The sequence below is a fragment of the Podarcis erhardii genome (genome assembly GCF_964252035.2).
Source record: "Podarcis erhardii genome assembly, chromosome: 5".
NCBI lineage: Eukaryota > Metazoa > Chordata > Lepidosauria > Squamata > Lacertidae > Podarcis > Podarcis erhardii.
Window position 1 is genome coordinate 100,418,790 of NC_138509.1, and position 20,205 is coordinate 100,438,994.

Genomic DNA, 20,205 nt, shown 5'->3' on the forward strand with positions numbered 1-20,205 from the left:
TCTTTCAGGATACGTCCCGCGGCGACCCGGAAGTAACAGAACGGGTTACTTCCGGGTTTCGCCGCTTGCGCATGCGCAGACGCTCAAAATGATGTCACGTGCATGTGCAGAAGCAGCGAATCGCAACCCGCACAGATTGTGTTCTGCTCATGTTGCGAACGGGGCTCCGGAATGGATCCTGTTCTCAACCAGAGGTACCACTGTATTAAGATTATAAGGTTATAAGGACTTGCGTGAACATGTATTAAACAATGAAACCAAGAGGGAGAGGGGAGGGGAGGAAAAAAAAGAAAGAAAAAAACACCAAAGCAAAATAAACATATTTGACTTTCGATTAGACTCATTGTATTATTATTTCTACAGTTTTTTCACACACAGTTCCAAATTATTGTATTTCTTTCTTTGTTTTCATCATATGTCCAGAAAAACATTATGTTTGTTGTTTTATAAGGATCATTCTATTTCTGCCAGGAGATGTTTGTTATTGTAATACTTTCCCAAATATTCTTTAAAGATTTCCCTTTCTTTCTGTACTTTCTGTTTTGCATACCTTCTAATCCTCCCTGTCATCGTAGCCATATGTAGATATTGGACCTGCCACTCATTTATCGTAGGTGTTTTGTCACTTTTCCAGTTTTTTGCGATTAAGATCCTGGCTGCTACTGTTGTATACAAAAAAAGTGGTCTATATTCTTTTTTTATTTCTAGTGACATTATTCCCAGGAGAAAGGTTTCGGGGTTTTTCTTCAATGAAAACTTAAATAGTTTTTTTAAAAAATTCATTGTAGATGTTATTCCAAAATTCTTTCATGGCTGTGCATTCCCACCACATGTGCATTTATGACCCTATGCCATCCTTACACCTCCAGCATAGAATCTCCTTTCTTATAACTTATGGATTCATAGAATCGTAAATTTGGGAGGGACCCCTGGGTCATCTATTCCAACCCCCTGCAATCCCAATCAACCAACTTGAACCCATTGGTCCAGGTCCTACGCTCCGGAGCAGAACACAAGCTTGCTCCCTCTTCCATGTGACAGCCCTTGAGATATTTGAAGATTGTTCTCTCATCTCCTCTCAGCCTCCTCTTTTCCAGGCTAAATGTACCCAGCTCCTTCGACCGTTCCTCATCAGGCCTCCTCTGCACACCTTCCAGCTTGCTGGCACCCTTCTTAAACTGTGGCAATTTTGGGTGGTTGCTCCGTTTTAAAGAGATGAGCCTTGCTCCAAATGTGTGCCAAGGGCAAATCAGTGCTCCTTTTGCTTAGATTTAAGTCACTAAAAGAAATCAACTGTTGCCCCTGGTTCCTCGAAATTGCTCTGCATGTTCCACTTTGCGGTGTTTGTGGGAAGTGGAGATTTGTGCATTGCAAGGGAACTCTGCCTGTTCCCTCTTTCTGCAGTTCCTTCTTCCTTGTGTCTTTGTTTTTTATTATTATAATTTTTTATTAGGTTTTACAATTTAATATTCAACACATTTGACACATAAAAGAAGAAAAATAAAAAAGGGAATTTCCCCCCACCCCGTGACTTCCCTCAACTTCCCCTTCTGGTTCTTTAAATATATGCTACTTCTGCTTAATTTTATCTTACTTTCTATGATTATTTTTTTGCTAAACGCTCTTATATTCTTATCATTTTTATACCAAATTTCCTTTCAAATTACATCTTGCACTTAATTAATTTCCATATTGTTGTTTCTTAAACGTGCACTTACTTTCTTAATTGTAAGCGTTTACTCATACCCTACTAGTAAGTCCAATTCTTTACACTGTAGATACAGATGCTTCATTGTCTCTAAGTCTTCCTGTAAGTTTCGCCATTTCTGCGTATTCCATAAGTTTAACTTGCCATTCTTCCTTCATTGGTATCTTACCGTCCTTCTATTTTTGGGCTAGTAATATCCTAGCTGCTTTTGTGGCATACATAAATGACGACTTCTGCTCTTTTGGCAATTCCTGCCCTACAATACCTAGCAAGAAAGTTTCTGGCTTTGTCACAAAAGTTATCTTAAAGTTCTTCTTCAGTTCATTATAGATCATTTCCCAGTAGTTTTTGATTACAGTCATACCTGGGGTTGAAGTAGCTTCGGGATAAGCATTTTCAGGTTGCGCTCTGCGGTGACCCGGAAGTAACGGAGTGTGTTACTTCCGGGTGTTGCCTCAAGCGCATGCGCAGACGCTCAAAATGATGTCATGCGCGGAAGCGTTGAATCGCGACTTGCGCAGACACGAGTTGCATTCACTTCAGGATGCGAATGGGGCTCCGGAACCTTCTAACTCTTTAGAAGTTACCTCCTAACTCTTTACATTTCCAGCACTTATAAGAGTTTGTTCTGGACATTTTTGTAAGTTTAACAGGAGTCATGTACCATTGACTTCCTTGTGTCTTTGGAAGAAGTTCTGGGCTCTGGGATGATAACCGAGGCTTCGGTCAGAAGCGTTGACCTCCTCCCTCACTTTCTCCATTCTCTCTTTTCTTTCAGTGTGCCGAGATTTTGCCGTCCTCGAGGATCACACTCTGGCCCACAGCCTGCAAGAACAGGAAAGTACGTCGCGCCTGGCGGGTGAAACTGGGTTCTGTGATGTGCATTTAACTGTTATCGTTCTGAACATCTTTGTGTTTTGGTCCCACACAGACGGCTTTTCTGAATAATGTTTTTTATAGGATGCAAAACCAAAAGGGGTGGAAACCACGATGATTTCCTCCACCCTGCGGAAGGGGCCAGCAAGAGAGCGGGGTCCCCCTTCCCCTGCAGCCAAGAGGGTGTTTTGGTCCTCCCAGACCTGCAGCCGAATTAAATGTGCCTGTTCTTGTGCCCTCTTGCAGTTGAGCATCATTTGGCGACCAATGTGCAGCGCAACCGGCTGGTGCAGTATGACTTGCAGATGGCCAAGCAGCTGCAGGAAGAGGAGGACCGCAAGGCACGGGCCCGGATCCAGGAGCGGCACAAAGACCTGTGAGTGTGTGGGATGCGGGGGCCGTTTTGCCTCTGGGCTGCCCCCTCCCTGGTTTAGCTGGGCAGAACTGTATCATTTTTATATAAATTATATTATTTCACCTGTGCCCCTTTTAGAATATTCCGGGGGCCCCAGGAGTCCATATGGCCCCTGGTTGAGAAACACTGCGCTAAGGGTTCAAAAGTTGCACCGGAAGAAAAAGTTGCATGAGTTGTTTTTTCCGTTTCTGTTTTGAGAGTGTTTCCCGTCTTGGTTGCTCATCTCTCAATGTGAAGCCGGGGTCCTGGGCTGCATTTTCTCCCTTCCTTCCACCCCCCCCCTCTCTCTCTTTTCCCACGGACTCCCACCCCTCACCTTTTCCCCTCTGCCACCCCCTCCCCTTTGTCTCTTCCCAGGGAGAGGCAGGACTGTGAGATAGCTCAGGAAATTCAAGTCAAGCTGGTCATTGAGGCAGAACAGCGGCGTCGCCAAGAAGAGGACGATGAGGTCAGCGCTTTGGTGTTGTGGGCAGGGAGGAAAGTGACTGATCTCAGGCCAAATCTCACGTCTTTAAAGGAAAGCGGGGGGGAGGGGGGAGAGAGAGAACCATCGCCAGAACACAGACGTTGATTTTTGACTTGCAGCCGTGCATGTCGAAAACAAGGATGCCAGGAACTTGCCCCCCATAACGAATATTTCTAGGTGCAGGGAGAGTTAGGGGTCCGTTAAGCTGTGTTTGCTGCTGCGGAGGCAACAGCAGGAACCAGCAAATCGAAAGCAAATTTCATTGCATTGCAGAGGGGATGGAAAGGGTCTTCAAGCCCAACGCTCCCTCTCAAGGTTTCAGGTACCCCTGGGAAGCCCGATCAACAACTGCTTGTCTCTTGTTATGTTGCGTTAACGTTTCTTTATAGGCTGCCTTCCAGCTAAAAAATCCCCCAAGAATCAACAGATGCAATAATGCAAATGCAAACAATAGAAATTTGAAGCATGTCAATGGTAACATGTGTGTAGGGACCTAATAGCATCTAGCTTATTTTTAGTTGCTGTTTTGTCAGTATTGTTTTATCACTTAAAGGTAAAGTAAAGGGACCCCTGACAGTTAAGTCCAGTCGCGGATGACTCTGGGGTTGCGGCGCTCATCTCGCTTTACTGGCCGAGGGAGCTGGCGTTTGTCCGCTTCGCAGACAGTTTTTCCAGGTCATGTGGCCAGCATGACTAAGCCGCTTCTGGCGAAACCAGAGCAGCGCACGGAAACACCGTTTACCTTCCCACTGGAGTGGTACCTATTTATCTACTTGCACTTTGACATGCTTTTGAACTGCTAGGTTGGCAGGAGCAGGGAGCGAGCAACGGGAGCTCACCCTGTCACAGGGATTCGAACCGCCGACCTTCTGATCGGCAAGTCCTAGGCTCTGTGGTTTAACCCACAGCGCCACCCGTGTCCCTGTTTTATCACTTATAAAGGCCTTATTGATTTGTTAATCATATGATAAGTCCCACGTTGCAGTTGTGGTGTTTAGCTTATTGTTTTAGTTGTCAGTTTGTTAATAGTGGTTTAAAGATTGCAGTTGTTTTGCTGGTGATTTTTAAAAAATATATATAATATGATTTTACGCTGCACTCGCCATGTTCTGCTATGTTACTGTTATCTCCAGTGTATAATCCACTTTGGGGTTTGTTTGAATGAAAAGCGGCGTTAGAAATACAATCCATCCGTCCCTTAAAAGCCAAAGACACCCATGTTCCTCTCTAAAAAGGCATAATAATAATAATAATAATAATAATAATAATAATAATAATAATAAATATTTATGCACCATCCATCCGGGGCGCTCCCAACAGAATATTAAAAACACGATAAAAGATCAACCATTAAAAACTTCCCTGAACAGGGCTGTCTTCAGATGTCTTTTAAAAGTAGGATAGTTGCTTATTTCCATTTCTGATGGGAGGGCGTTCCACAGGGCGGGTGCCACCACCGAGAAGTCCCTCTGCCTGGTTCCCTGTAGCCTCACTTCTCGCAGGGAGGGAACCGCCAGAAGGCCCTTGGTGCTGGACCTCAGTGTCTGGGCAGAACGATGGGGGTGGAAACGCTCCTTCAGATATACAGGACCAAGGCCGTTTAGGGCTTTAAAGGTCAACACCAACACTTTGAATTGAGCTCAGAAATGTCCTGGGAGCCAATGCAGGTCTTTCAGGACCGGTGTTATGTGGTCTTGGCGGCTGCTCCCAGTCACCAAAGAACTGGCAAGAACGTTATTTGCGAAATTGCCAGGTTTGGACCTCCTTCTTTCCTTTAGGACATTGCTCGGATCCTTCAGCAGAAGGAGCTCCAGGAGGAGAAGCGTCGGAAGAAGCCCCACCCGGAGCCCTTGCAGAAGAGCACTTACGATGAGGGATACTACCCGGAAAGCAGAGGTAAGCGGGACGTCCTCTAGAACCAGGTGGTTTGGGGGTCCTCACCGCAGACCCAGAAGGCTCTACATTGCATCTTCGCCTTCTGGCCTTCCAGCCCGGGAGGTTTGGTGTCTGCTTGTGGGTCGCAGCAGACGCCAGAGCTGCCTCCGCCAGGTCTGAACGACTCTTTGAACTCTACTGAGTTTCCAAAACCTCCAGTGTGCCTGTGGACCTGTTGCTGCTACTGCCGGAGCTGCAAAATGTTCCCCTCTTCTTTCTGAGCTGAGCTTTGCTTTGAGAAGCGCTTAGGGGTGTGCTTCAGTTGGGATGTGGGGCTCTCACGCGGCTCCCGACCCCGCCGCTGCGGGGTTGAAACCGTAAGGGGGAGCCCCTCATATTGTGGACCCCCAGGGCTCCTCTAGCCCAACCCCCCCCCCCCCACAACGCAGACCTCTCCACTGATCTGAAGAAGTATCTGAAGAAGTGTGCATGCACACGAAAGCTCATACCTAGAACTGACTTAGTTGGTCTTTAAGGTGCTACTGGAAGGAATTTGTTTTGTTTTCTCTCCACTGATGTCGCCCTGTGCCTCATCCTGGCAAGGTGTGTTCTCCCGCTCTTATTCTGGGAAAGCGCTGGAGGTTTCTGGCATGACGAGAAATGAATTCTTGTTGGAGGAGGACGGATGCAATGAGAGCCGGACGGATCCTGAATCGGGGACACTTGCAGGACTGCCTTTCTGATCACCGCCAAATGTGGAAAGATGATTGCTTCAGACAAGAAATTGCAGAGGCTTCTCTTCTCTGAAATGCTTTTGCGATCAAACACGGTGTGATCCTGAGGTTTTCTGTGGGCACCAAATTGCTGATTTGCTTTCTGGTTGTGGTACCTCTGCCTTTCCCTCGTTCGCACATCTGCACAAACCTCTTTTCCTTCAGCTTGCGTGTGTCGGGAAAGCAGAAAGTTATTGTAGAGGTCTCTTCCTGCTTGTTGCTGCTCAGAAACCTAAGAGGAAATTGCTGGATCAGGCCAGAGGGAGCTCCTCTAGTCTAGCACCCTGCTCTCACTCTGGCTAGTCAGATACAACAATGCAATGCCAGCACAAATGTGACCTCTCCTCCTCCATGAGTTTCTCTCATCCTCTTTTAAAGCCATCAAGGATGCTGCCTCTGCGAGAGGGAATCCTAGAATTGCAGGTGTAAGGCCGGGCGATATCTGGTTTTCAATATCGCGATAGATCACCAGCTAAACATCGCGATATATTGATATGTCAGAACGACTGAAGGATGGAGCTATGCACAGGCATCGTCTGGCTTCGTGGTTTTTCCTGCATCGTGAATTTTGCCGATGCCCGCTCTTGCAGTTTGCTGCCTGCCTCACGAGACGGGGAGAGCTGAGGTGGCAGAGTTAATGGGCTGCAGGAATCGAGAGAAGCCTTAGCAGGATTCACGGTTTTCCCCACCTTGTGATTTTTACGGTGCACAAAATTAGGAAACTGATATCACAATACAGTGGTCCCTCGGTTCTCAAACATGATCCGTTCCGGAAGTCCGTCCCAAAACCAAAGCGTTCCAAAACCAAGGCGCTCTTTCCCATAGAAAGTAATGCAAAATGGATTAATCCATTCCAGACTTTTAAAAACAACCCCTAAAACAGCAATTGAACATGAGTTTTACTATCTAACAAGACCACTTGAAAGCAATAAACAGTGTACTGCAGTCACACAATCAATCAATCAGTAGCTGAACTGGGTTCTACACAGTCACAAAAGCAAAACAAAAAAGCCACAAAAACAAAAACACAAAATAAATAGCAAAACCAGGCAGACCTCAGTGTAACACTCAAAATGGAAGTGTGGCGCTCAAACTGGAACACTGACTTCCGGGTTTGCAGTGTTTGGGTTCCAAGTTGTTTGAGTACCAAGGCATTTGAGAACCAAGGTACCACTGTATGGGCTTCAAACCAGTTTTGGGTGATATATCAATATAGCGCCGAGCCCTGTTGGGTGGGATCCCAGAGGTCATCTAGCCCAACCTCCAGCAATGCAGGGAGTTCCATAGTTCGGGGTGGAACTCCCCCCTCCCATTTCCCTCTAGATCTGTGCTTCTTCTTAACAAGGCAGCCTCAACCTGCCAAATATTCCTCCAGCGCAAGCATCTTTTGCATGCGAACTAATAATGCTTCCTTAGACTAGAGTGGACTCAAAATATCACATTACAGTGGTGCCTCGCAAGACGAAAAGAATCTGTTCCGCGAGTCTCTTCGTCTAGCGAAGCAAGCCCATTAGCGGTTTAGCGGATTAGCGCTATTAGCGGCTTAGAGGCTTAGCGGATCAGCTGATAAGCGGCTTAGGGGATCAGCTGTCAAGCGGCTTAGCGGATCAGCTGATAAGCGGCTTAGCGGATCAGCTGATAAGCGGCTTAGCGGATCAGCTGTTAAGCGGCTTAGCGGATCAGCTGTTAAGCGGCTTAGCGGATCAGCTGTTAAGCGGCTTAGCGGCTTAGAAAAAGGGGGTGGAGAAAAAAAACCCCGCGGGAACTCGCAAGACATTTTCGTCTTGCGAAGCAAGCCCATAGGAAATTCGTTTTGCGAAGCATCTCCAAAATGGAAAACCCTTTCGTCTAGCGGGTTTTCTGTCTTGTGAGGCATTTGTCTTGTGGGGCACCACTGTAGTCTGCTAACCCAATACAGCCGCAGCCCGGGAGCAGGGCTTGAATGATGGCCCCTCTCCCCGGTGAAGGGGGCCTGGGGTGCCCTTTGAGCTGCCATGGAGGTCCAGCCGTGAGCCAGAAAGGACAGCGGGGAACCTGGTTTTCACCTGCTGCTTTCCAGCATGCTGGGCAGCCCCCCAAACACCACCCCTCTCAGAAATAAAACAATTAACATTAAAAACTTCCCTGAACAGGGCTGCCTTCAGATGTCTTTTAAAAGTCTGGTAGTTGTTTTTCTCTTTGACATCTGGTGGGAGGGCGTTCCACAGGGCGGGTGCCACCACCAAGAAGGCCCTCTGCCTGGTTCCCTGTAACTTGGCTTCTAGCAGGGAGAGACCCGCCAGAAGACCCTCACCGCTGGACCTCAGTGTCCGGGCTGAACGATGGGGGTGGAGACACTCCTTCAGGTACACTGAAATCCAGAGCCCCAACTCACGGGGAGAGACCGCAGCTCAGGGTTAGAACACCTGTGTCTCTACCTGAAAGCAAATAGAACCATAAAATGGCAAAGTTGGAAGAGTCCCCCCAAAGATCATCTAGCCCAACTTGCCCCCGCAAAGCAAGAGGCAGTGGGTGACGTGGAAGACCCCCCTCTCTGCTTGAGACCTTGCCAGTCAGAGTAAACAGTGTGGGGCTTAGTGGACCAAGGATCGGACTCTGTGTATTCCCCCCCCCCAATTTTTTTAAATTAATTTTCCAAAATTTTGAGCAAACAAACAAACATAGATCTGAACTATACTTAATCCAATCTTAGTGACATTGTTAAGTGACGTCCTCAAATCCCCCTGGCTGAATTTCAGTGTATATCATTGTAACAGCTTTCCAAAACCAATTTTCTCATATAGTTAACTTAATCACTTAACATCTTACTTTGTTTTCATTTTGACTTTAAACATATTGTTCTCCAACATCACATATTTAAATCCTAAGACTATCTATTATTTGCAAGTTTTTCCAATTAAGTTATCTTAACATATTTAACTAAATAGTCTTTGAATTTCATCCATTCCTCCTGGTACTACTCCTCCTTCTGATCACAGACTCTTCCAGTCAGGTCGGCTAGCTCCGAAAAGTCCACCACCTTCATCTGCCATTCCTAACGATTGGACTCTAATTAAGGCAGCTTCCAATCTGCAGCATTAGCTTTGCATCTTTTGCATGCTTTTCCTCATCCGCCTCTGAGCCTCCCAGCCTTTCTTCTGCTACTGCTGCTGCTGCTCCTTCTGCCGCCCCCCCTTCCCGTTTGCATGCCATTACGTGGGCCGTTAACCTGTGTGTCACTAACCCATCTCGCTTGTTTGTCTCGCCCCCCACCCCTTGCTCAGACCCCTCGTGCGGGAGCCCCCGGGAGCAAGCTAGACCTCGCCGAGCCCGGAGCGGCGAGAGGGAGCCCCAGAGGCCGAGGGAACCCCGACAGGGACCCCCTCTATTGTCCGAGGGGCTGGACTTGGAAGTTTTGGGGAGCTCCTCGGAAGCGAGGCAGGCCGGAAGCGGCCGGAGGGAGAGGCAGGACAGGAACCGGGGCGGCCGGGAGAGGCCTCCTTCGGACACGGAGGAGGAAAGCCGCCGGGACGGAGACCGCCGAGACAGGAAGCCGTCTAGCCGGGAAGGACATTGGCGGCCCTCTTTGCTCGCGCTGGACGGGGAGGTCAAGCCCCACGCATGTAGCGGCATGGGGCGGAGAGAAAGGCGGCCAGGGAGCCGAGAGGGTCGCCGCAGGACGCCCCCTTTTCCGCTGGACTGGGAAGATGAGAGGGCGCGTCTAGAGAGTGGTGGCCGGCCCTGTAAGCCTCGGGAAAGGCAGTCCCCTAGCTCAGAGAGGTCCCTGCGGCCGACACACCTGTGCACCGACTGGGAGGAAAGGCCCCGGCTGGGCCGCAGCTGTTCCCCAGACCCGGATCGTCAGAGGCGACCACCCCGCCAGGACCGGGAGTCGCCCAGGCCCCCCTCCCGCGACCCCAGGCTGCAGGACCTGGAAGCCCCCCGCAGAGGCGGCAGGAGGGATGGAGAAAGGGAACGTCGCAACGGGGCAAGCGCCTCGCCCTCTTCGCACTGCGGGGAAGACCTGGGAGCCGATGCCCAGCGCCGTAAGGATCCAGGTAACAAGGCGTCTGTGATGGGCACTGATTTCTGGTGAAGGCATCCCTGCAAAATCTCTCCTCCTCTGGTTCTGTCAGAATTTAATTCAATTTAATTTACACAAGCTTGGTTCTAATTTTAGTCTGTTGCTGTTTTAACTTTTCTGAAGTTTATTGTTGTTGGCTTTTCTCGGCGGTGATGTTATGGCTTTTTAATTTTTTTGAAACTGCTCTGAGATGGTGTTTGCTTGTTTTTTTGACATTAGAGCAGTGTATACATTTTATGAAACAAATAAAACGGTTCCTGCTTAGGCAACCCACTAAACACACACCAGGTAGAGAATCCCAGCTTCGTTTGCGTGAAATTCTCTGGCTTCAGGTAGGAACACGTTAAATGCAAATTTGTGCGACTTTCGTTTCTGTGGGTTGTTTTTTTAAAAAGCAAACCATCAGAGTCTAATTCTGGCCCTGTTAGTAATGTTCTGTATATTTCATATGTGCTGGAGAGCTGTCAGATTCCAGCTGAAGGAACCTTCCGTCATTCTGAGATATATATATATATTATTTAATTTGTCTCTGTTTGGCGTTCCTGGTTCATTTTCCCTCCAAGCTGAGACGGAGGACAGTCTTGAGCCTGAAAACAAAGGCCGTTCTGTCAGACTGGGGTGGAAGATGCAACAGGCCTTATTTTTCCAAACAGGAGGAAAAAATTAGGCATTCTTGGCTCCCATGCCGACGCCAGATTTGCTGCAGGCCAAGCGCTAACAGATTGCAAACCAACTTAGAACGGTCTACTTAGGAAAATCGTACTCCTGCCGCGATGCTTTTCCTGGTTGCGCAGTGACATTTTAATCGGCCACTATATCTTGAAAACGGTTCTTCTTTGGACGGTTTTGCAACATTAGCACCGGGGAGTTTTCTGCTGCTTAATGCCCTCCTCTGTTGCTCCTCCATCATTTGTATTGTGCTGAAACTCAGGCAGCTGCTTCCCAGATGATAAAAACACACAGGCCCTCGCCCAGAGCAGCTGGCGGTCGGGAAACGGCACCGATTCGAAGACTCAGGGGCTGCACCCCGCAGCAAAATAAAGCCGGTTTCCCAAGTAATACTTTGGAGCAGGCATGGAAAGAGTACTGTCCTCTTGGTGGCTGTTGTGCTGGGATCCTGTTCAGCATTGAGAGGGATCCCAGAGCCAGTAAGGTAGAAGTTTGTAAAAGGATTCATTGCATGGAGAATCTGGGTGGAGAAAGCTGCTTCTTCCTCCTTGCAATGGCTGTGCAAGTTGGCCATTAAAAATATTTTTAAAATCCTCATAATAGGCTTAGTGACAGTGCTTAGCCTCCTTCTCTGGCCTTCCAGCTGTGTTGAAAGGATCTGATGCGAGTTGTAGTCTGAACATCTGGAGGGCACCAGGTTGGGGGAGGCAGGGTTTTCCTGAGTGCCCAGCAAGTGCTTCTCTCTGTATTTGCTGGAACAACGACCTTGCAAGGTAGGTTGGTCAAAAGAACAACTCTGGGCGAGTCCCAACAAAATCTCGAAAGCACAACAAAACATCAGACATTTAACACTTCCTATGCAGGGCTGCCTTCAGATGTCTTCTAAATGTCAAACAGTTGCTTATTTCCTTGACATCTGACGGGAGGGAGTTCCACAGGGCAGGCAGTCATTCCACAGGGTGGGTACTCTTCTCGCCCCATGTTGCAGGTGCATAGCAGATGGACTGATCTTTGCAATTTCCCACACAAACAACACACACGCTGTTTTCAGTGATACTTCCCCTTTCAGTTTTTGCGATGTTTGCCATGGCTGAAAATAGCTCCCGTCTATCTGTGAGCAGATGCTTGCATCCTCTTTCTGCTGCTGCTAATCATAGCTGGCTCCCTGTTGCAACCCGAGTCTTTGCCATGGCTGTGCGGGAGGAGCGCCGAAGCCCCCTTCATCGGCCTCTTTGCACACTTACGGAGCTAGCGTATTTTTCGCTCCATAAGATGCACCTGACCATAAGACGCACCTAGTTTTTAGAGGGGGAGAGCAAGGAAAAAAATAGGCTGCGTAGAGCATGTAAGTGGCTCTCGCTTTTCTTGCTTCAAGCCCTTCCGTCCCTCCTCCCGCTTCGCTGAGAAGCCAGCAGAGCAAGAGCCATAGCTGCACAGCGCCTCTTCTTCTGGCTTCCCAGCAAAGTGGGAGGAGGGACGGAAGGGAACCCTTACAAGGGAGTGCTGAGCAGAGCCTGGCAGCGGCTCTTGCTGGCTTTTCCGGGAGGTGGGGGAAGGGACAGAGGGCAGCCTGTCAGTCCCTTCTCCCTCCTCAGGGAAAAGCCCCCAAGAGCCGTGCACATGCTCCACACGGCTCTTTAAAGGGGGCACTTAGCAGACCCTGCCGCCTGCATTTGCTCCATAAGATGCACACACATTTCCCCTTACTTTTTAGGTGAGGGAAAGTGTGTCTTATGGAGCGCAAAATACGGTACTTTCTGGGCAGACTTACTTAAGTCTGTGCGGTCCTTCTGCACCCCAGGTGCTCCTGGAGGTTGGAGCGAACCCCTCCAGCCTGCCTGGACCAGTTTTAAAATTATCTTCCACCCTAGACATCTGCAGCCTGAGAGCATAAGAGCACCTGTGGCCCACCTGGGCCAGCATCCTGTTTTCACAGTAGCTGACCAGATGCCCCAAAGGGAAACCCCAAAACAGGATCCGAGCGCGAGAGGCCTCTCTCTCCCTTCCTGCCTTTCCCGGCAGCTGAGATTCAGGAGCACAGCTGCCTCCGATTGTGGAAGCGGAGCAGGGCAGAGCCATCGTAGCTGGGAGCTGTTCATAGCCCTCTTCCATGAATTTGTCTAAAGGGGTGGGGAGAGACCCCAGAGTGCACAGAAGACCCCTGGCTGCTCCACATGTTTCGAGTACTATAATTCTCTGTGACAGGTGACTTTCAATTGTGTGCATGCAATCCTAGACCACAAGGGCCATCTAGTCTGACCCCAGCAATGCAGGACTCTTTGTGTCTTGTGTCAGGAGTCTTGTGTTCCACCAACTGAGCTATCTGGAAGCTCTCAACTGGGCAGAAAGTCACCCAGGTAGTTGCCTCCTCCTGAGTCTGGCTGGCCAATGCAGTTCAGTATTGTTAACACAGGCAGGCAGCCGTGTCTCTCCTGGGTTATATAATAAATTATTATTATTATTATTATTATTATTATTATTATTATTATTATTATTATTATTATTATATTTATTCCCTGCCTATCTGGCTGGGTTTCCCCAGCCACTCTGGGCGGCTTCCAATGAAAGATTAAAAATACATTAAAACGTCAAACCTTAAAAACTTTCCTAAACAGGGCTGCCTTCAGATCTTCTAAAAGTCAGATAGTTCTTTATTTCCTTGACATCTGATGGGAGGGTGTTCCACAGGGCGGGTGCCACCACCGAGAAGGCCCTCTGCCTGGTTCCCTGTAACTTGGCTTGTCGCAGGGAGGGAACTGCCAGAAGGCCCTTGGCGCTGGACCTCAGTGTCCAGGCAGAACGATGGGGGTGGAGACGCCCAGTTAAGGAGGAGGTGTGTTCCATGGAGAAAGTTGCAGGTGGTCAAAACCTCTGCCTGCATCCCTGGTGGGATGCTCTGAATTGGAATACATGGACCAACATCAAGCAGTCAAGGTGTCTGTCTTCTAGGAAGACACACAGAACATAAGCAGATCCACGCAGTCTTTGTAATTTGCGTTACCTTGGTGCAGAACTATTTTTTTTTATCTGTGTCGGTAGCTCTGAATTTAGCTGGCACATTAATTATTTCCCCTTCTGTGACTGAGGAATGTGGCTTCTCGTCTCTTAAGGAACGAAAACGCGGGGGGCGAAGGATGCCAGTTACCACAAAGGCCGCCCGGCAGCCCCCCAGGACCAGGAGCTCTACGATGCAGAGATCGCCCGGAAGCTGCAGGAGGAGGAGCTGTTGGTGAGTGGGACGGATTTGGGCTTCATCCTAGAGACACAGAGAGAGTGTTTTGGGGGTGGAAGCGACTCTGAGTTTGGAGCACTGAGCAGCATTCAGGAGCAACAGCAGCGCTGAGTACCATTAAGTGTTTCAGCAGCACATGTTTCACTGTGATGTAGCAGCAAAAAAAGCTGATGCGATTCTAGGCTGCATCAACAGAAATCAGGGAAGTCATAGTCCCACTCTGTTATGCCCTGGTCAGACCACACCTGGAATACTGGGCCCAGTTCTGGACGCCACAATTTAAGAAGGATGTTAACAAGCAGGAAGGTGTGCAGAGGAGGGTGACCAAGATGATCAAGGGTCATGAAACCAAGCCTGATGAGGATTGCTTGAAGGAGCTGGGGGTGTTTAGCCTGGAAAGGAGAAGGCTCCAGAAATGATATGTCATGTTTAGTCATGCCCGCCTCTTTGTGACCCACTGGACCAGACCACACCAGGCCCTCTTGTCTTCCACTGCCTCCCGCAGTTTGGTCAGACTCATGCTGGTAGCTTCGAGAACACTGTCCCGCCATCTCGTCCTCTGTCGCCCCCTTCTCCTTGGGCCCTCCATCTTTCCCAACATCAGGGTCTTTTCCAGGGAGTCTGCTCTTCTCATGAGGTGGCCAAAGTCTTGGAGCCTCAGCTTCAGGATCTGTCCTTCCAGTGAGCACTCAGGGCTGATTTCCTCCAGAATGGAGAGGTTGGATCTTCTTGCAGTCCATGGGACTCTCAAGAGTCTCCTCCAGAACCATGTTGTTGTTTAGTCGTTTAGTCGTATCTGACTCTTCGTGACCCCATGGACCAGAGCACGCCAGGCACTTCTGTCTTCCACTGCCTCCTCCTGCACCATAACCTCCTTCAAATATCCAAACAGCTGTCCCATGGAAGGTGGAGCAAGCTTGTTTTCTGCCATAGGGTAGCCAGAGTGTGGGTCACCTAGTCTAACCCCTGCAATGCCGGACTCACAGCTAAACCATCCCTGACTGGCCAACATCTGTTTAGAAACCTCCAATAAGTCCTAAAAGGGTTCAGCTGGAAAGAATCACAGCTGACCAACCATGCCTGTGTTGCTTGTTTCATGAAAGCTCTTGTTTTTCCTCTTGTCTCCTCTTCAGGCCAGCCACGTGGACAAGAGAGCAGCGCAGGTCGCCCAGGACGAGGTAGGCATTTGCATATACAAATAAGGGAATGGGGCGTGTCTGCCTTTGGAGCTGAGGAGGCAACTGGCTTTCTGAGATCTTTGCTTCTTAGTGGAGCTCGACTCCAGGCTCTTTCCACTGATCCCCCTCCTTTCCCCCCTTGGTGTTCAAGCTCAGGCTTGCAAATATCTCTGCGCAGGGAGCCTGCCAACACCTCTCCCCTTTGCATCCTGCCCCCCCCCCAAAAAGCCGGCCTCGCTCAGAGCCAGACCCAAACCCTCCTTCCCTCATGTAGGGAAGGGATCCTGGCAGACCCCCTGTGTTGTCATGGTGCTAGGATACTGTTTGTTGTACTCTGGAGTACCGTATTTTTCGCCCTATAGGACGCACTTTTCCCCCTCCAAAAATGAAGGGGAAATCTGTGTGCATCCTATGGGGCAAATGCTGAAGCCTGGAGAGGGAGAGGGAGAGGGGTTGGTGCGCACCAGCACCTCTCGCTCTCCAGGCTTCAGGAAGCTCTGCGCAACCCTCGGGAGACCGGGTTGTGCAGAGCTGCCTGCAGTCCCGGGCTCAGCACAGCTCTACGCGGCCATCGGGAATGGAGCGCAAAGTCCCACCCGGCTCCCGATGGCTGCGCAGAGCTGCCTCCAGTCCCGGGCTCAGCGCACTTCTCCCCATCGCCAGCCCCACAAGCTCGGGGGACAGCGGGGGAAGCGGAGCGCGCCTTCCTGCTGTTCCCCGACCTGGTTCTTCCAGCCCCGCACCTGGGGGGGAAATATTTTTTTTTCTTTATTTCCCCCCCAAAAAACTAGGTGCGTCCTATGGGCCAGTGCATCATATGGGGCGCAAAATACGGTAAATATGCATGCAGATACAAAACGATGCGAATGATGAGAGTTGAACAGGGATGCGAAAGTGAGCAGTGGAAGAGATGAAAGCATTTCAAGGGTGTAAAAAACAAACAAACCCAAATGCGTCCATGTTGCTGCCCAAAAGGCGAAGAACATTCTCCGCAAAAATGTGAAGATGAGAGTCTTTGCCTTATGAGGGTCTTTGGCGGGGGGGGGGGGGGAGAAGAGCAAGGCAGGTGGAAAAGTTGGCAGCCTTCGATGGGGAGCCTGCAGCCTTCCATGTGGCTTCACCGCTGCCCAAGAAACTTGTTTTTGGTGGTGCAGGGAAGACAAACCATTTTCCTGCATGCTGGAGAGGTGCCCAGGAGAGTTTTCTGGCCAGGGGAAAGTGTGTGGAGGGGAGAGTGGTGGGGCGAATGCAAGTCTAGGGCCAGGAGGGGGAGCACAGCCCTAACAACGTACCTGGCTGCAATCAACACATCGGATGAATGTGGGTCTTTTCTGTGCTCCAGTTGCCAGGGTGGTGAATCCCAGCTTACCCCTTTTGTTCTCCTTTGGGACCCATTTTCTTGCATGTAAACAGGGGTCCCCGTCCTGCTCCCCCAAGCAGTTCAGATCCTAGACCCCTTTGGGCCCAAATGTGTTGCTTTGAGCTAGCCAGTCAGGGGACCTATGGACGTGGTTGGAGTCCCGCTCTCGCATCACCCTCAAACCCCGAGGCCAACGCTGCAACTTGTCCCCCGGTGTGGGAGGCCGTGGCTGTGGCCGAAGGACTTGCCTCTGTTTTGTTCAGAGGCTGCAGCAGTTGCCCAGTTGGATCGTGCCCTGTAGCCACACATAGTTAAACTGTGGAACTCACTGCCGCAGGAGGCGGCGACGGCCCCTCGGGTGTCTTTGAAGGACAAATTCACGGCGGGTAAAGCGGTCAACTTGTTCTGCCCCCATGACCAGAGGCAGCGATGCTTCTGAATGCCAGTTGCTTCAAACGGTCGAATCATATGGTTCGAAGGGACTCCGAGGGTCATGTAGCCCAACCCCCTGCAATGCAGGATTCTAAATTGAAGCATCTTTGACGAAAGCTTTTCTGCAGGAAGGGAGAGCGCAGTGGGGCTCAGGTCCGGCTTGTGGGATTTCCTTGTGGGAGTCTGTTCGGCCCCTGTGAGGAGGAGCCCAGCTGCCTGGCCTCTTTTTAGCTCCTTGGGATTCCTAAATGGAGCCTCCATGGGCAGAGCCAGCCTACCTTAATCACGGTAGAGAACTCTTCCACTCGCATCCTGCTGGAGGGTTTCGGCCCCTGTGAAGGATCCTGGTCAAGGTGGGTCCCTCGTGGGCCTAATCCAGCTGCCGAGCTCCTTGTAACATTCTCTCTCTCTCTATAAGTTTTTTTTTAACATATCATTTTCAACAGTAATTAAACACACTTTTGCATCTTATTCAAATTTTTGACTTCCATCAATCCTGTCTGAAAATTTTCCAATCTAATCTCTCAGTATGCATTTCTTATCTTCCCTATTACATTTCAAACTCATAACCAATTTCTCCATCTTTTTCTACTTTGTAACACTTCATATATTTCTCCTTACAAAACTTATTGTAGTCCTACTAGTGTAATTTGTTGATTACAGTTGCTCTTCAAATAGTTCGTATACTTCTTCCAATCTTCTGTAAATCTCTGGTCCCGCAGGTTTCGAATCCTTCCTGTCATTTTGTCCAATTCTGCATAGTCCATTAATTTTGTCTGCCATTCTTCTTTCGTGCCATTCTTCTTTCTTGTTTCCATTTCTGGGCTAACAATACTCTTGCCGCAGTTGTTGCATATAAAAACAATTAAACATCTTGCCTATTAATGTCCTGACCTATAAAAATGCTTCTGGTTTTTTAAAAAATGTATATTTCAACTTCTTTTTCATCTCATTATATATCATTTCCCAGGAGTTCTTTACTTTTTTACATTCCCACCACACATGATAAAATGTTCCTTCTTTTTCTTTACATTTCCAACATTTATTATTTGTCTTATATATTTTAGCTAATTTCACTGGTGTAATATACCATCTATACATCATTTTCATCATATTCTCTTTCAAAGCATCCTTGTAACCTTCTTATCCTGCTGTTTCTGCTAGGAAATAGCTCGCCTGTTGCTGGCGGAGGAGAAGAAGGCTTACAAGAAAGCCAAGGAACGGGGAAAGTCTTCTCTGGAGAAGAAGAGGCAGGACCCAGACTGGAAGGTGGGTGATGTCTCTCTTTGCCGGGCGAGGAGATGCCTGGGCGGAGCTCTGCTACCATGATTGATTTAATCTGCCCAGGGCAACCCAAAGCGACTTACAACTAAACCAATAGACAGCAAACCTGCACAGGTACATTAAAACAAAGAGGAAAGAGAAATCCATTAAAAGCAACCTGAAGGCCAAGGAATTACAGTGGTCCCTGTCGCGAATTCCTCGCGGCGCTTTTAGCAGAAACGCTCGGAGTCCCAGGTTTTTCCAGTGCAGTCTTTTTAATGTGAGCTATATACAGGTATTTACAAAAACAGTCCATACAGAGTACCGTATTTTTCGCTCTATAAGACGCACCGGACCACAAGACGCACCTAGTTTTTGAGGAGGAAAACAAGAAAAAAATATTCTGGATCCCAGAAGCCAGAACAGCAAGAGGGATTGCTGCGCAGTGAAAGCAGCAATCCCTCTTGCTGTTCTGGCTTCTGGGTTAACTGTGCAGCCTGCATTCACTCCATAAGACGCACACACATTTCCCCTTACTTTTTAGGAGGGAAAAAGTGAGTCTTATAGAGCAAAAAATACGGTACCTGCTCCTTAAGGCAAACAAATACTCTCCACCACAGCACCACCACACCACAGCCCAACCACCACCATTACTGTTGAACAGGCTTTCCTTTTTAAAACAGGTGATAGCCAATCACATTAATCACACTCCTGCTGAGTCACTCTGACCCAGCACTTCACACAGTATCCTGTGAATCCCAACAGTCCCTTGGTTCTCAAACTTAATCCGTTCCGGAAGTCCGTTCCAAAACCAAAGCGTTCCAAAACCAAGGCGCGCTGCTTTCCCATAGAAAGTATTGCAAAATGGATTAATCCGTTCCAGACTTTTAAAAACAACCCCTAAAACAGCAATTGAACATGAGTTTTACTGTCTAACGAGACCACTGATCCATAAAATGAAAGCAATAAACAGTGTACTGCAGTCACACAATCAATCAATCAGTAGCTGAACTGGGTTCCACACAATTGCAAAAACAAAATAAAAAGAGCCGCAAAAACGCAAAATAAATGGCAAAAACAGACAGACCTCAGCATAACACTCAAATCGGAAGCGTAACACTTAAAACGGAGCACGTTCAGCTTCTGAGAAAAGCTCGCAAACTGGAACACTGACTTCTGGGGTTGCGGTGTTTGAGAACCAAGGTGCCACTGCAGTCTGATCCTCTTTTAAAGGCTTCCCAGTTGATGGCCCTTGCTGGCTTCTGGGGCAGGGAGTTCCACAGGTTAACTCTGGACCGCGTGAAGGAGGACTTTATTTTGTCGTCTTTCAGTCTGAGTTGACCGCCCCTCCTCTCCCTCCTCTCCCCAGCACGAGTCACACGAATCGGTGCGCCCGAGGTCAAGGGAAGGTCACGAAGGTCACCGGTCCAGAAGCGACAAGCCAACGAGGTGAGAGGGATCCCAGAATCCATGATCCAGGAGTGCAGGTGGGGAAGCCTCATCTGGTCAAATGGCCTCGGTTGTCAGCAGGGCGCAATTGCGGTGTGATGCCAGGATGCATTGTTTGGTTTGTGTCTCCTACATCTGCATCTCTTAAAGGCAGGCTTCCTCAACCTCGGCCCTCCAGATGTTTGGGACTACAACTCCCATCATCCCTAGCTAACAGAACCAGTGGTCAGGGATGATGGGAATTGTAGTCCCCAAACAGCTGGGGGGCCAAGTTTGGCCATACCTGCTTTAAGGGGTTGGACTCTGCAGTTTTGTGATTCAGTTATCTATCTCCCTGCACATAGAAAACTAATAATAATAATAATAATAATAATAATAATAATAATAATAATAATAATAATAATTATTTATTATTTATACCCCGCCCATCTGGCTGGGTTTCCCCA

The 20,205-nt window shown here is 48.8% G+C and overlaps 1 protein-coding gene and 2 long non-coding RNA genes across 5 annotated transcripts in view; 2 read left to right on the top strand and 1 right to left on the bottom strand.

Annotated features, from left to right (window-relative positions):
• The window catches only part of LOC309342411, a 223,794-nt gene that overhangs the window by 192,964 nt on the left and 10,625 nt on the right, over positions 1 to 20,205 (top strand). The gene's annotated exons all lie outside the window — the stretch shown is intronic.
• LOC309342428 overlaps positions 1 to 20,205 on the bottom strand; it is a 259,920-nt gene that overhangs the window by 122,063 nt on the left and 117,652 nt on the right. The window lies entirely within an intron of this gene.
• CCDC50 (coiled-coil domain containing 50) overlaps positions 1 to 20,205 on the top strand; it is a 47,195-nt gene that overhangs the window by 16,365 nt on the left and 10,625 nt on the right. For 2 of the 3 annotated variants that reach the window (XM_081862522.1, XM_081862521.1), the window contains exons 2-10: positions 2,487 to 2,549; positions 2,831 to 2,960; positions 3,357 to 3,447; positions 5,244 to 5,361; positions 9,377 to 10,150; positions 13,956 to 14,074; positions 15,211 to 15,255; positions 18,212 to 18,316; positions 19,680 to 19,759. In XM_081862522.1, coding sequence (XP_081718648.1) covers positions 2,487 to 2,549; positions 2,831 to 2,960; positions 3,357 to 3,447; positions 5,244 to 5,361; positions 9,377 to 10,150; positions 13,956 to 14,074; positions 15,211 to 15,255; positions 18,212 to 18,316; positions 19,680 to 19,759 — 1,525 coding nt within the window. The remainder of the gene's footprint in view (positions 1 to 2,486; positions 2,550 to 2,830; positions 2,961 to 3,356; positions 3,448 to 5,243; positions 5,362 to 9,376; positions 10,151 to 13,955; positions 14,075 to 15,210; positions 15,256 to 18,211; positions 18,317 to 19,679; positions 19,760 to 20,205) is intronic. The other variant, XM_081862523.1, reaches the window with a different exon arrangement.